This window comes from Columba livia, unplaced genomic scaffold, assembly GCF_036013475.1.
Source record: "Columba livia isolate bColLiv1 breed racing homer unplaced genomic scaffold, bColLiv1.pat.W.v2 Scaffold_132, whole genome shotgun sequence".
In the NCBI taxonomy this organism is placed as follows: domain Eukaryota; kingdom Metazoa; phylum Chordata; class Aves; order Columbiformes; family Columbidae; genus Columba; species Columba livia.
The window spans coordinates 733,286-749,460 of record NW_027043028.1 but is presented as its reverse complement, the minus strand read 5'-3'; the positions used below and the strand labels follow the sequence as shown (position 1 = coordinate 749,460).

Genomic DNA, 16,175 nt, shown 5'->3' with positions numbered 1-16,175 from the left:
GCCATGTTAAGCAGTTGACCCAAGATCCTTTGGACTGTTGGCAGCTGCAGCTTTGCCTGACCAGTGAATGTCAGAGCAATTACAGTTCGCCATAGGAACGTACTCATTGACTGGTGAGTTGCTGGAGTTGCTGACAGAAGATCCATTTCTTCTCCATGATCAAGTAATTTGTGGCACACAACATGTTGTCACCCTGTACTGGGCTTACATGGCAAAGTCTTGGAACTGGGGGTGAGTGTGGCTGTGCTACGGTTGTCACCTCTCTGACAAGACAACAGGAGTTTGACCAATGTCAGACAGAGCTGATTTCAGCTGCTCCAAGATGGACCCACTCCTTGCCAAATCTGAGCCACTCAGTGATGCTGGCAGCACCTCTGGGATATTGTATTTGAGAAAGGGTAAAAAACGCTGCACAACAGCAGTTGGGAGAGAGGAGGGAGGAGATGGGAGAGAAAAGCTCTGCAGACACCAAGGTCATATCCCATAGGACCCAAGTAGGTCCCTCAGGAGGCCAAAGCTTGCTCTCCTGAAATCCTGCTCTTGGCCTTGTTCTCATCTCCCAGGAGCCTCAGCTCCACTTTCCATCCCTGACTGTTCCATCCTGACCAACTCTTTCTGGTTTGTAAGTGTGAAGTCCCACAGGGCACCTCACCCCACTGACTCCTCAGTCACCCGTGTCAGGAAATGTTGTCAATGAGCTCCAAACCCTCCTGGATGGCTGGTACCTTGCAGATATTGGGATATCTCAGATCTGCCATGAGGACACGGCCCTGGAAACATGAGGCTTCTTTCATTTGTCTGAAGGAGGCCTCATCTCATTCCTCTTCCTCATCAGTGAGTGTATAGGTGATGTCCAGTCACCTCAACATTGCCCATGTTGTTCTGCCCTCTCATGCTGACTCCTCAACCTTCAGCTGACATCATCTGTCCCCAGGCAGAGCTCCACGCATTCCTGCTGGTCTCTCATATGAAGGGAAACTTCCCCTCAAAGTCCAGACATCTGGCATTATGAGCATCAGACGCCCAAGGCCCCACAGTTTCTGCAGGAGGTGGTATTTGTAGTGCCCGTCAACTCCACATCCTGGTATCTTGGGAGAGACCCCCTTATCAGGATAAGCCATCTGCATGCAAACATTATGAGCTGAACAAATGGAGCTTCAGTCAAGGGACAGTGCATACCTTGAGAAAATGTGGTGTTCGCCCATCAGAAAGCTCTAAAGATTTAAAAAGGGAAGTGACCAGTTCTGTATCGGGGCAGGAGAACAACCCCATCCATCAGGACAGAGCAGGACCTGACACGCTGAGCAGTGACCCTGAGGAGAAGGGCCTGGGCACTACAAGGTCCCCACACCAGCCCGTGGTGCACGCTCACCATGAACAAGGCAGCTGCACACGGGGCTGCATGAGGAGGAGCGTGGGGACCCAGACACCTGCAGTTCTCGTCCCATTCGGTTCAGCACTGGTGTGACCCACACACACGGGTGTGTGCCAGTGTGCGGCTTCCCAGTTTGGAGCAGCAGGGAGGAACTGCAGAGTGCAGGGCTGTGCCAAGGCAGGTTCAGCACCTTGTGCACATGGTGTGGGGTGCTGAGGGACCTGGGCTGCTTTGGCCCAGCAGCGCTGGGGAGGCTGCAGCAGTGCAGGAGTAGCCTGAGAGTGCTTGAAGGGCGGTTTCAGAGATGGTGGAGGTTTCTGCATAGTGGGAAAGAGCTTGAGAAAGAAATAATGGCCCAAAGTGCAGCTGGGGAGGTCCAGGCTGGACATGAGCAGAAAGGAATGTGATGGAAGGGCAGTGCTGTGGGGGAGCAGGTCAGCAGAGGGAGTCTGCATCAGCCCAAGGCTTTGTGCTTCAAGGACCAGCTGGGGAGGATGGAGAGATCTCAGCAAAGGAAGGAAGATGCTCAGACTTGTCCCGCTGATTAATGAAACACATCCAGGTTTACTGACCATCAGAGATACCTTTACTTTGCTTTTCCTGAACTGCCATCTCAGCCTCCAGTTTTCTGCTCTAACTGACCGTGGGGTCAGTTCCTCACTAGTGTTTCTCAGTGGGACTGATTAACATTACAAGAAACTTTGGAGTCTGAATCTAACTTTGAATTCTTGAGAAGTTTCTTCAACTCCTCCAGGGTCTGAGGTCCATGGACTCAGCACCAAACCCACCAGAGGGGTCATTAAAGCACCTTGGGCTGCTCCTGTGCTGCTGAGCTGGGCTGGGCTCCTGGGACACAGGGAGCTCATGGCAGCGGCAGCGCTGCAGAGAGACAGCTCTGCCCAGGAGCAGCTCCTCTGCACACGCAGCAGGGCTGAGGGCTCTGCCTGGGGATCTCGGGAGACGAGCAAGGCACAGAGAGATTAAAGGTGGTCAGGACTGGGAGGATGACTGAGAGCTCACTGGAGGAGAAACCTTTGCAGCCCTCGCCATGGTAAGTCTCTGGGTGCAGGGCAGTGCAGCTGTAGCTCCTGGAGGCATCTCCTGAAACTGGCACAGGCACAGCTTGTGGGGTCTGTAAGGACGGGGCTCTTGTCCGGCCATGTTGAACAGCTGTGAAGCCGGGTGAGCACCCAGGGGTGCCCAGGGCTGTCCTGCAGAGCAGGGTCCCTGCACCCCAGGGCTGTGCCGGGCAGGGACTCTGCCGCCTGCCAGGGTCAGCGCTCAGCCTGCCCGGGAGATCCCATGGCAGCAGCTGTGGGTGGAAGGAGCGACCCCCGGCAGGGCAGGCAGGGAGCTTGTGGGGTTGAAGGGGGCTGTGTGGGTCAGGGCTGCTCAGAGCTCCAGATCCCCCCACAGACATGGCAGAGGGTCCTTCTGAACAACAACATCAATACAGGAACCTCTGCAAGGGAAGGAGTCTGTGCTGTCAGTTTTTCACTCTTGGTCGGCTGGGTGTGCAGTGGGAGGTGGGGATTTATTTCTCTCTTTGGAGAAGACACTGAGAGAGGGAGAGGGAGAGGGAGAGGGAGAGGGAGAGGGAGAGGGAGAGGGAGAGGGAGAGGGAGAGGGAGAGGGAGAGGGAGAGGGAGAGGGAGAGGGAGAGGGAGAGGGAGAGGGAGAGGGAGCTCCTACCAGATATGCCAGGGACGGGATTTAGGAACCCCCCTGCCATCCCCTGCAGTGCAGACACATTTCCCAGTGCAACCCCTGGTCTCCTCTCCTCCCCAGCAGACCCTCTGCCCCAAAGCCATGGGGTCCAGGTCACGAGTCTCCACCTCAGCAGCTGGACCTCCAGGTGAAGGGTTCCTGGAACGGGGTACTCAAAAAAGGTGCTAAAAGTACTTGCTCTCCAGTGTCATCATGTGAGTGGCAGCAGCACAGCCGGGTCAGGAGAAGGTTCCACAGCATGCCCATCTGCCTTTCTGTCCTTGCTTTATCTTCTGGTAGCACTGCAGTGTCCTTCCCTGTTTCTCCACCTGTTTCTGGTGCTCTTGCTCTCTGGGGTTGGTGTGCGAGTGTCGGTCACTTATTGTTCTGACACCAACTCAGGGGGGTCTTGCCCCAGAGCTGTGTTGATGGAAACCAGATGACCAAGCTGCATTTTAAACTGTGATGAACTGTTTTTCCCACTTCATAGACAAAGAGAATGAGCTGAAACATCCCTCCATCAGGGAAGGGGTTTTCCATGAGAAACAACATATTTTCCCCAGAGAAGTCTCCCCTAACTTGTCACTGTCTTTCCTCCTTGCACAGGTCCTCATGCCCACAGGCAGCCAATGTCCAACAGCAGCTCCATCACCCAGTTCCTCCTCCTGCCGTTCACAGACACACGGGAGCTGCAGCTCTTGCACTTCTGGCTCTTCCTGGGCATCTACCTGGCTGCCCTCCTGGGCAACGGCCTCATCATCACCACCATAGCCTGGGACCAGCACCTCCACACCCCCATGTACTTCTTCCTGCTCAACCTCGCCCTCCTCGACCTGGGCTCCATCTCCACCATTGTCCCCAAATCCATGTCAAATTCCCTCTGGGACACCAGGGCCATTTCCTATTCAGGTTGTGCTGCGCAGGTCTTTCTGTTTTTGTTTTTCATTTCAGCAGAGTTTTATCTCCTCACCATCATGTCGTACGACCGCTACGTTGCCATCTGCAAACCCCTGCACTACGGGACCCTCCTGGGCAGCAGAGCTTGTGTCCACATGGCAGCAGCTGCCTGGGCCACTGGGTTTCTCAATGCTCTGCTCTACACGGCCAATACATTTTCACTGCCCCTGTGCAAGGGCAATGCCCTGGGCCAGTTCTTTTGTGAAATCCCCCAGATCCTCAAGCTCTCCTGCTCACACTCCCACCTCAGGGAACATGGGCTTATTGTGGTTAGTGCCTGTTTAGCATTTGCGTGTTTTGTGTTCATAGTGGTGTCCTATGTGCAGATCTTGAGGGCCGTGCTGAGGATCCCCTCTGAGCAGGGACGGCACAAAGCCTTTTCCACCTGCCTCCCTCACCTGGCCGTGGTCTCCCTGTTTGTCAGCACTGCCATGTTTGCCTACCTGAAACCCTCATCCATTTCCTCCCCATCCCTGGATCTGGTGGTGTCAGTTCTGTACTCAGTGGTGCCTCCAGCAGTGAACCCCCTCATCTACAGCATGAGGAACAGGGAACTCAAGGAGTCTATAAGGAAAGTGATGAATGTTTGCTTTTCAAAAGCAGTAATGAACTGACCTCCTGCTTCTGCATGTCACTTGTAATATAACTCATACCAGTTCAACCTGAGTTTTGTACTTTTTTTTTTTTTTTCTTTGGTTTTAGGTATTCTTTCTTGTATTAATGCTACCCACAACCAAAATTATTTTTCATCTTATATCTATGTCCATATCTACCTGTCTGGTGTGACCCGTTGTCTTTTTCTAAATAAGGAGCTGTACTCTCTGTGTGTATAAATGAAATAAAGGACCCCGCACTGACTTGTTTGCCCAGAATCCTCTCTCTGGGATCTCTGGGGCTGCAGGAGCCATGTCTGTGTGCTGAGGGGGAGTGAGCAGGACCCACCCTGAGCTGGGTCTTCCTCCCACCCTGACCAATGTGAATCTGTGGACTCAACCCATGGCCCTGGGCACCACAGCCCACTTGCTCTGCAGTTCGGAGCTGTATGGAGCGTGGGAAGGGGGGCAGGAACAGCTGGCCAGGTCAGCATAGCTCAGCTCTCTTGGGAAAGGGCTCTGTGGGGAGACGGGATGTTCCAGGAGAAGCATGGGGCACTGTATGTGTGCAGGAAAGACATGGAAAGATAAACCCTTTGCTGCAGGTGGCAGCTTGGGGCAGGCAGCCCTGGCACTGGGGCAGCAGCTTCTCATGTTTAGTGTTGTTTTTTTTTTTTTTTTCGAGGGATGTTTTGTGTTCATCGTGGTGTCCTATGTGCAGATCTTCAGGGCCGTGCTGAGGATCCCCTCTGAGCAGGGACGGCACAAAGCCTTTTCCACCTGCCTCCCTCACCTGGCCGTGGTCTCCCTGTTTCTCAGCACTGCCTTGTTTCCCTACCTGAAGCCCCCCTCCATGTCCTCCCCATCCCTGGACCTGGTGGTGTCAGTTCTGTACTTGGTGGTGTCTCCAGCAGTGAACCCTCTCATCTACAGCATGAGGAACCAGGAGATGAAAGTGTCCCTGAAGAAGCTGATTCAGTCATTTTTCTGTCGGCAACAATAAGTTACCCATGTCTCTTTAGAAGTGATTTCCAGTTCATCTCAGGAACCTCCTGTGCATTGTGCATTTTATCTGTGATAACCATGTTTGTCAAGGAATTTCTTCACCCACGGCACTTCTCCAGAGCAGTGACTCAGAGGCCTCTCTACCTGTTTCTGGGGCCCTGGTACAGCTGATGTCCTGTGTCACTTCTCTGTAATACAGGTGTGGACCCATTTTGAAATCACTGTATTTCTGAAATTGGGGCCATCTTTTTGAAACACCCCACAAAAGGGGATTTCCTCAGTCTCAATATTTGGAGCTTGGGCTCTTCTTCCAAAGCTGTGGTCAGCCTGAATAAATTTCCCCCACAAGGCCATGCTGCCGTACTTGTGTTTTTCATGGCTCAGGGGAGGACTTGGGGCACCATGTTACGTCATGGTGCTGGTTTGAGTGTCCATCTGTGGGTGCTCATTGTTCCTGGAGATGGTGAAGGACCTTCAGTGATCTGCCTTGGACTGTCTCGCTGTGGTTTCCAGGCACCACAGCCTGCTCCCTGTGCTCTGTGCTTCAACAGGAGAATGAATGACCCACAGAACCCTGTCTCTGCATTCCAAAGCTCAGGGCAGGCTGCTCTGTCACTGCGGTAGCAGGAGCAGCATGAAGAGCTCCTGGCCAGGAGTCGTGTGCTGGTGAGAGGGGCTGGCACAGGAGGGCTGACACCAACGGGTGTAAAGGACCTCTTGGAAACAAGAGCAGGGGACAAAGCGGGGCTGGCCTTGCTTCCATCATGCCATGGCTGGCCCCAGGCCTTAGGCTGATAGGCTGATCCTCCTCTCTGTCCCAATCCATCTATCTATCTATCCACCCATCTGTCCATCCGTCCATATCAGTACTCCATCTGGGTGAGCTGCCCCATCACGTTTCTCATCCCAAAGAGATCATGTAATAATTTAAGTTGGGAGAGACTCTCAAGACCATTGAGTCCAATTATTAACCTAACTCTGGCACTAAACCATGTCCCTAAGAACCTCATCTGTATGTCTTTTAAACACCTTCAGGGATGTTCACTCAACCACTCCATGGGCAGCCTGTTCCAATGCCTCACAAACTCTTCCGTGAAGAAATTTTTCCTAATATATGAACTGAATTTTCCTGGGTGAAACTTGAGGCCATTTCCTCTGCTTCTGCAATGGCCATATGGGAGAACAGACCAACACCCTCCATGTTCCAACCTCCTTTCAGGTAGCTGTAGACAGCAATAAGATCTCCCCTCAGCCTTCTTTTCTCCAGGCAAAACAGCGCCAGTTACCTCCACTGCTCCCCATCTGACTTGTTCTCCAGACCCTTCACCAGCTTTGTTGCCCTTCTCTGAACTCACTCCGGCACCTCAAGGTCTTTCTTGTAGTGAGGGGCCCAAAACTGAACACAGGATTTGAGGTGCATCCTCACCAGTGCCAAGAACAGAGGCACGATCACTTGCCTGGTCCTGCTGGCCACACTATTCCTGATGCATGCTGGGATGCTGGTGGCCTTCTTGGCCACCTGGGCACACGCTGGCTCATGTTCAGTCACTGTCCATCAACACCGCCAGGGCCTTTTCCATTGGGCAGATATCCAGCCGCTCTTCCCTGAGCCCGTAGTGCTGCCTGGGGTTGTTGTGACCCAAGTGCAGAACCCAGCACTTGGCATGAAATTGAACAAGTCCAAGTGTTGGATTGTTCACCTGGGATGGAGTAACACTGAGTGCAAGTGTAGATTGGGAGAGAGCGGCTGGAGAGCAGCCCTGCAGAAAGGGATCTGGCGTGATGGTTGGCCACAGGGTCAATAGGAGGCAACACTGTCCACCAAGAGTCAAGACAGTAACCCCCATCTTGGGGTGCATCAAACACAGCATGGCCATGTGGTTCAAAACAGGTGACTATGCTGCTGTATTCAGCATTAGTGCAGCCTCACCTCTAGAGCTGTGTGCAGTTCTGGGACCCACATATTATTACAACAAGGACGTAAAAGTCCTTGAATGCATCTAGATCATCCCCAAGCCCACTGGAGGCCCTTAGGAAGAGTTCCTCTCTCCAAATATCCAGCCCATCTTGTTGCTGCATGAACAACCAGGAGAAACTGCCCGTGGACCCTCATTCCAGACCCCATCTCCTCCACCCCATACAGGCAGTGCTCTCCCCCTTGTCACTGAGGTGGTTCCAGGGACCCAAGAGACACCTGTAGGAGAAGATGTTGGGTGGGGATATGGTGTCCTTCAGTGCTCCTCATGGTACCTCCTGCTGGGCTTTGCGCCACTGGTCACAACACTCTGAGCCTGGATGTTCAGCCAGTTCTCAGTGGTGCTAAACAGGAACATGCCCATGAGCACATTGGGCTGCACTGGGAGGAGCGTGGCCACCCAGACAAGGGCAGTTATTGCCCATCGTGACTCAGCACGGGTGTGGTCACATCTGGAGCCGTGTGTCCCAGTGTGAGGTTCCCCATTCTGGAGGAACGGGAGGAGCTGCCGTGTGGCCAGAGAAAGTCTGGGTCATGTGTGGAGATGTTGAGAGACCCAAACTTCTTTAGCCTGCTGAAGGGGAGCCTGAGGAAACGTGCTGGTTTTACTGAAATTGAGTTAATTTTCTTCATGCATTTTGAACCTCTCTCCTTCACAGCCAGTACAGTCTTTTGTTTAGATTTACTATGAGAATAATAAGATAATGCTGTTTCTTCCCTGGGATAGAGTTCATTTTGTCTTTTAGCAGCTTTACAGTGTTTGCCATTTGCTATGAAAGGAATGTCAGAACTCACTGATATCTTGGCTGTTGTCAGGGAAACCAAGGACTTTTTTTGACCATCCAGCTGCAGATGCAGATTGGCAGGAGAAGACACAGACAGGACAGCACCTGGATTGACATGCATGCTGATCAATGAAATATTCCCTATGATTAGTGTCATGCTCAGTCTAAAGCTGGAGCCGGCTTTTAGGGCTTGTTACATCCGTTACTTTGGGTTTTCCAGCTGGTTTGGTCAGTTCCATTCAGAAGTTTCATTCTGTCAGGAGTTCGATGTCAGTTCCGCCTTTTGCCGTTCTGCCATTTTACCGTTGGCCTTTGGGCCTTTCTGCCTGTTGCCCTTTTGCTCTCTCTTGCTGGGATGGGCTGTTCAGGACCAAGGTGCTCCCTTCTGCAGGACTGGCTGCTCCGTGTGACTGGAGTTACACGGGGGATGGCACTGAGTATATTTTCTTAAATTAATTTATCTACTTCTATTTAACTTACCTTGACTATTGTCAGTGAAACCAAGGAGTTCTCTGGAGTGCAGCTGCAGGTGCAATTGGTAGGAGGGGGCACAGATAGGACAGCACCTTGATTGACATGCAGGTCAATCAATGAGCTATTCTCTACCATTAGCGTCATGCTCGGTATAAAGCTGGAGGTGCCTTTTCCAGCCAGTTTGTTTTGGTTTTCTGGCTACATTGGTTAGCTCTGTTCGGAAGTTCCATTCTATTGGGAGTTCGGTATTAGTTCAGTTTTATGATGTTTTGCGGTTTTTCAATTGGCCCTTGGGCCTCTCTGCCTTTTGCACTTGTACTTTCTCTTGCTGGGATCAGCTGTTCAGGACCAGGGTGCTCTCTTCTTTTGGGCTGCCCCTTCAGCACAATGGGAGTTCTGTGGAATATGGCACTGAGTGTCATATATTTTACTTTACGTATATCTTAGTACAAGTATATTATTAATAGTAATGTATTGTTTTTATTGTCTTATTAATTTTTTTGTCTAAACCCACAATCTTCTCCCTTCCCATTCAGTTCTCTCCCTTATCCCACCTGGGGACTGGGAGCAGGATGTGAGCAGCTCTCATGGTCTTGGTTAGTGTTTGTGGTAACACCATGACAAGAAAGGGCAGTAGTAGCTTCAGAAAACTTGAAAATCACTTTCCAATATGGTGTCAATTTTTAATTTTTTTTTTTTGTTTGTTTTTGTTGGGAAACAGCAAGAGAAAGCAAAACCATCAGAAACTGCAGCTCTGGAGGTCCAGAGTGGAGCTCAGGATCAAGAAATGTCATTCTGAGTGCAGTGCTGTGGTCATTCAAAGGGACTCTGGATCAGCCATGGCTTTGTGTTTCAAGGAACAGTTGGTGTGGATGGAGAGACAGCAGCACAGGTGGGGACACACTGGGCTGAGAACAAGGTGGGGAAGCGCATGGGGTGTCTGCAGCCTGTGGGGAAACAGCCACAGGCCTGGGACAGTGCAGGATGGACTGTGGTGAACATCACCAAGGGCACTGGCAAGGCTGGATGTCCCTGAAAGACACAAGGTCTTTGTCCCCTTGGCTATGGCTGATGTCCCTGCCAGTAAGGCCAAAGAGGAGACACATGGTTGTCATGGCCATGGCTCCCCATTGCCTCCTTGCACCCCCAGGGAGTGTCACACCATTGTCCTGCACTGGGCATCGCGCTCCCCACAGCCCCAGGAAGAACCTGACCCACACGTGAGGGACAGGATCTCCCTTCCCAGGGGCAGGGGCTCAAGGCTTGGCCATTGTCCTTCATCAGACAAACCAAGGGCTTTCTCAGCATCAGAGCTGCTGCACTTTGCCTTTGCCTGATGCAATCACTGCCTCCAATTATCTGCTCTAAGAAGTCCCTGGGGAGGCTTTGTCAGTAACAGCCCTCAGTGGGGCCATTAATGCTTCAAGGTACTTTGGAGTTTGTTCTGACTTGGACTTCTTGAGCAGATTCTTCAGTCTGTCCTTGGTATCTGAGGTTCATGGACTCAGCACCAAATACGCCACGGGTCTCATTAAAACACAGAAAGACCTAACGAGCAATGCTTCTTTCTTTAATTTCATTCAAATCTTCCAGACATGTAGAACTAACTGGAGAGGTTTCAATGGGACACTTGCTGATGAAGGTTTCAAAGAAGATTTAATGAAGGAGGTTTATTATTTCAAGCTTGTTTTTTGTCATTTTTCAGTGTATAGAAGAAGTGACAGCAGCATTCTACACTGGACATTGATCCCGAGGGTCTCCTGAAGACATCTGGACAGGCAGAACAGTCCTTGAGGCTGGACACTGTATGGACAACCTGGCTCCTCACCCCCACCCCCAGTCTGCCGGTTCTCTCATTGGCCACCAGAGATTGCATCACTTTTCCTACATCAGTTTAATAAACAGCAAAACACTTTCCTCAGCTGTGTGTGTAAGCTGGATCTGGTGAGGTCCAGCATCCACAAGGGACACCCACACAAGAACTGGTTTAGACAGAGAGATAGGAGAGGATAGAAATAAACACAGTGAACGTGTTGACTGCCATGTTAATTAGAGCTCTGAAGAATGGGCAAGTTTGTAGCTCCCTGAAGCTCAAAGCAGAAACCAGACAGTTGAGAGGCCACTGAATGACCAAAGAACAAGTGGAGGAGAAACCTGAGAGCACTGGGAAGGGCAAACGTCCAGACAGTGCTGGAAAGTTGTCCTTGGACAGGGACATTTAATCAGCAGAGGTGGGAACTCCTGAATGACGAGGGAGATGAAATACTAGAGTGTTGGTAATAGAAGTACAGGGGAAGACCAATATTTCTTCTCCATCCCTTAGTACATCATTCATCAGCTGTCTCACCATAAACAGCCAGGGCCATTTGAGGGGCCCAGTGTACCTGAGGTGCTGGCCTGGGATTGGCATCTCTCACACAGGACCTGGGGAGACCAGAGCACCTTGCAGTGCAGGCGGAGCCTGGGCAGGGGTTCCCGGGGCATCTACACTGGCAGCAGGTGTTTGTGTCCCTGGAGCTGAAGACATTTGTGTCCTAAAGCCAGCCCCAGTTCTGGAATACTCTTTCATTAACTGACTTCTGATGGCCCTACAAGCATTAAGCCAAGATCATGTTGTGTCTTGCACAGCGCCCCATGCCCTCTGAACCTTCCCTGCCCAGGACTCCTCACACGTTGCCCAGAGCGAGTCACACTGAGGGGTTGGCTGGTTCACTGGCTGAGATGTTGGTTTAGATGGTCACCTACAGCACAGGTGGATCCTGCCCCATCATCGCCTGCTCTGCTCCAGTCTGAAACAGAGCCCAACATCACAATGGGATCATGAGAGAACTGAGGTTGAAGGGACCTCAGGAGTCTGCAGTCCAACCTGTCACCAACTGGGTCACACCAAGGTGTTCAAGCCTTGATTCAATCAGAGCTTTAGCAGGACTAGAGAAGTGATCATCCCTTTGTACTGGGCACTGGTGAGGCTGCACCTTGAGTCCTGGGGTCAGTTTTAGGCCCCTCATGGCAAGGAAGACATTGAGGTGCTGGAGAGAGTTCAGAGGAGGGTGACAAGGCTGGTGAAGGGTCTGGAGCACCAGTCTGACGAGGAGCAGTTGAGGGAGCTGGGGCTGTTCAGCCTTGACAACAGGAGGCTGAGGGGAGACCTTATTACTCTCTACAGCTGCCTGAAAGGAGGTTTTGTCATGGAGGGTGTTGGTCTCTTGTCCCAAGTAGCAAGTGATAGGACAAGAGAAAATGGCCTCAAGTTGCACACGGAGAGGTTTAGATTGGATATGAGGAAAAAATTCTTCATGGAAGCCACCAGTGACTGAAATGCCAGAGAGGTTTTAGATCCAAATAATATTTCAGGGACACATACACAAAGGATACAACTGGAAACAGAATTTTATTTTATTTTTTTATTTACATTTATATTTATTTTATTAATATTACAAATGTTAATAGAAGAAGGAGAAGGAGGAGAGCTGGCTCCTGCTGCAAACTTGCCCTGGGAGAAAGAACCCGAGAAAGCCAGGGCACGAGTGGTGCCTTGGAGGGCAAGAGCAGTGGGCATGAACCGAGCCAAAAGGGCCCAGAGGAGCTCTGACAGGTGGTCATGCTCAATGCTGCAGAGGAAGGCAAAAAAACCCCGGGGACCAGGGCCAGTCTGCCCCGGGGGAAAATTCCTTCCTGACCCCAACACTGGCGATCGGCTGTTCCCTGAGCATTTGAGCGAGACCTGGCTCCTCGGCCCACAGGCTGGTCATGCCTCCCAGAAGACCACAGAATAATAGAAGGATAGGATGATGATCTCTTCTTCTCTCCCTTCCCTTCCCTTCCCTTCCCTTCCCTTCCCTTCCCTTCCCTTCCCTTCCCTTCCCTTCCCTTCCCTTCCCTTCCCTTCCCTTCCCTTCCCTTCCCTTCCCTTCCCTTCCCTTCCCTTCCCTTCCCTTCCCTTCCCTTCCCTTCCCTTCCCTTCCTTTCCCCTTCCCCATCCTTTCCCCTTCCCTCCCTTCCCCTTCCTTTTCCCTCCCTTCCCCTTCCCCTTCCCCTTCCCCTTCCCCTTCCCCTTCCCCTTCCCCTTCCCCTTCCTTTCCCCTTCCCTCCCTTCCCCTTCCTTTTCCCTCCCCTTCCCCTTCCCTTCCTCTTCCCTTCCCCTTCCCTTCCCTTCCCTTCCCTTCCCTTCCCTTCCCTTCCCTTCCCTTCCCTTCCCTTCCCTTCCCTTCCCTTCCCTTCCCTTCCCTTCCCTTCCCTTCCCTTCCCTTCCCTTCCCTTCGCTTCCCTTCCCTTCCCTTCCCTCCCCTCCCCTCCCCTTCACTTACCTTCCCCTTCGCCTTCCCCTCTCCTCTCCTCTCCTCTCCTCTCCTCTCCTCTCCTCTCCTCTCCTCTCCTCTCCTCTCCTCTCCTCTCCTCTCCTCTCCTCTCCTCTCCTCTCCTCTCCTCTCCTCTCCTCTCCTCTCCTCTCCTCCTTTCTTCACCTCTTCCCTCTCCCTCTTCTCTCTCCTTCTCTTCCTTCTCCCTCCTTTCACTAGCAGTACATGCTAAAGAAATTGCTGACAAACACTAATAACCTTGCCCTGCTTACCCATTCACTCCATCACCTTGTGCCACCGACAGATGTAACTTCTGGTGGCTGGGAGAGCACCGGGCCCCCTTCAAACCACTCTGCATTCCACTTCCTACAGCTGCTGACCCTAGCTCCCCACTCCATCAGGACGGTGAGCTCTGCAGTGCTCCTCAAGAAGGCATTCCCTTCATTTTGCTACTGCTATTCAGCTGAAAAGTATGTTCCTCTTCCTCTTCCTCTTCCTCTTCCTCCTCCTCCTCCTCTTCCTCCTCCTCTTCCTCTTCCTCTTCCTCCTCCTCCTCCTCCTCTTCCTCCTCCTCTTCCTCTTTCTCTTCCTCCTCCTCCTCCTCCTCCTCTTTATCTTCCTCCTCTTCCTCTCTTCTCTCTTCCTCTCTTCTCTCTTCTCTCTTCTCTCTTCTCTCTTCTCTCTTCTCTCTTCTCTCTCTTCTCCTCTTGCTTCACCTCTTCCCTCTCTCTCTCCCTCTCCCTCTTCTTCTTCTCTCTCCCTCTTTTCCTTCCCCCTCCTTTCACTAGCACTACATGCTGGGGAAATCCCTGACAAACACTTGGAACCTTGCCCAGCTTACCCATTCGCTCCATCACCTTGTGCCAACCACGCATCTACCTTCTGGTGGCCGGGAGAGCACCGGGCCCCCTTCAAACCACTCTGCATTCCACTTCCTACAGCTGCTGACCCTAGCTCCCCACTCCATCAGGACGGTGAGCTCTGCAGTGCTCCTCAAGAAGGCATTCCCTTCATTTGGCTACTGCTATCCAGCTGAAAAGGATGATCATCCATCAGATGAACCTGGAAGGTTGCCCTGCTGGGAGATGGCCTTGCAGCGGAGAAACTCCAGCTGCCTCGTCCAGCTCTTCCTCCTTCAGCCCCTGTCAAGGGATTCCACCGGCTCCTCAAGGACTTCCTCTCCGATGTCTTCAGGCTGCCTCCAGGCCAGCTCTGGCAGCAGACACGGGACGCTGCTCCCTTTTATACTGCCCCGGGGCATTGTGACATCAGCATTGCCCCGTGGTCGCATTGTGGCATGGAGGTGACATGGGCCCCCAGTGTCCCACCCCACCCACTGCCCATGCACCCAGCACTCTGTGGAGGAAGGACTTCGGGGTGCTGCTGGCCCCGAGGCTGTCCGTGTGCCCAGGAGGCCCAGGGCGCTGTCCCTGCTCTTGGTGGTGAGATGAAGGGTGGTCTGGCAAACATCACCCTTTGTGTCCCCAGGTGATGGACACTGCTCATGTGCCTCTGCAGAGAGTGGCAGGAGCTGGATCCCCTTCTCGGGACAGACTCCTTCCAGGAGAGACACAGACACAGGGGAACTCATCAGGGCTTTACGGCATTTCACTTGGCATCAGTTTTGACATATTGGGTGGTGTCCTGTGACTGCCCTTTCTGCACAAATTATCATAAAAACACAACCAGTTAAAGCAACAGCACTTGACATAAAACCCACCCCCAAACACAAAACACTCACACTGACCACAGGAAAAGCCTTGAAAATCAGTTCAGAAAAATCTACCAGGTCCCAGGGGTCAGTGCTCAGCCATTCTGATGATGGACAAGCATCAAGGGCTGACATGGCATCAGAGCCACCTCCACATGGCCCTCACCACCTGGAACCAGTGTCCCCAAGTCTTTCTTCACCAGCCTCCAGGGACAGGGACCTGCACTGGTTGTTTCCTTCACAGCTGTGTCAGTGATGGCCCTTCATGGGGTCCAAACACCCTCGGAAACTTGGGGTTTGCTTCTGCCTTTCACTTCATTGGAGGTTTGTTCAGTTTCAGTAGCTGCAGTTCAGGATCATGGCAGCAGAGGGCTCATGAACAGCTAAAATGCTCTTAGAAACCAAGGGTCTGTGCATCATTTTCCTAAAGGCTTCAAGTCTGGTGTGGATGATTAGGGAGATTTCAGGAATAGCCAAACAGAGAGCATTTCCATCATAAATAGCAATAAAGCCAAATTTCTTCTGTTTCATTCCCTGCTCTCCCTTCCCTCCCTTTCCAGAACAGGTGTTATCAGCAGCCTTCAGTTCACATTGATGTGGAGCGGCTCCTGACAGACACTGAATATGTCAGAAAAGTGGGTGACTAAATCACCATGTGAGTGAGGAGACAGGCCAGGACACCTCAAGAGGAGTCACACTCCTCTGGACCAAGAGGTGGGTGTTCCTGGCAATCTCAGGTGCCACAGCACAGCGATACTTGTGTTCGGGGAGCTGGTCAAGTGACCCATCTCCTGTTACCGTTACACGGTGTCTGAGTTTGCTCAGGTCACCCCTGACTTGAGCCCCATCCACTGCTGGGTGTTCTCCAGACTCCTGCCTTCAGGAACAAAGTCCCCGGAGACCTTGCTGGTGAAGATGGAGGCAAAGAAGCCATGAAGAACCTCAGTCCTGTCTGATTCTACTCTTATGAAGTTCAGCAGCAGGCCCACATTCACCCTGTCTATTCTCTTGCTGCAAGTGAAGCTCTGTCAGCTCATCTTGCTGCCCTTCCTGTGCAGGTATCAAGTCCAGGGCAGCTTTGTCATCATCCCCACATCCATGGACAAGGTTTCTAAATTCCTCCTTTGCAGCTCCCCCTGCTTCCACCTCCTGTGTGCTGCCTTTTTGCCCTGGAGCTCCGTCAGTTCAGAGGAGCAGCCTCACAAGATAAATGCTTTTGTTCATGGGTATTTGGAGAGATCATTCTTGTGCTTGGAGCAGCCTGTCCTGTAAGGATTATCAGATTTCCTGAGCTC

General features: G+C 52.1%; 1 protein-coding gene across 1 annotated transcript; it reads left to right on the top strand.

Annotated features, from left to right (window-relative positions):
- Positions 1–3,711: 3,711 nt before the first annotated feature.
- LOC135577631 (olfactory receptor 14A16-like) lies at positions 3,712–6,923 on the top strand. Its single transcript, XM_065047762.1, has one exon. The coding sequence runs from the start codon at positions 3,712–3,714 to the stop codon at positions 4,651–4,653; it is 942 nt and encodes a 313-aa protein (XP_064903834.1). The 3' UTR covers positions 4,654–6,923.
- The last annotated feature ends 9,252 nt before the right edge of the window (positions 6,924–16,175 follow it).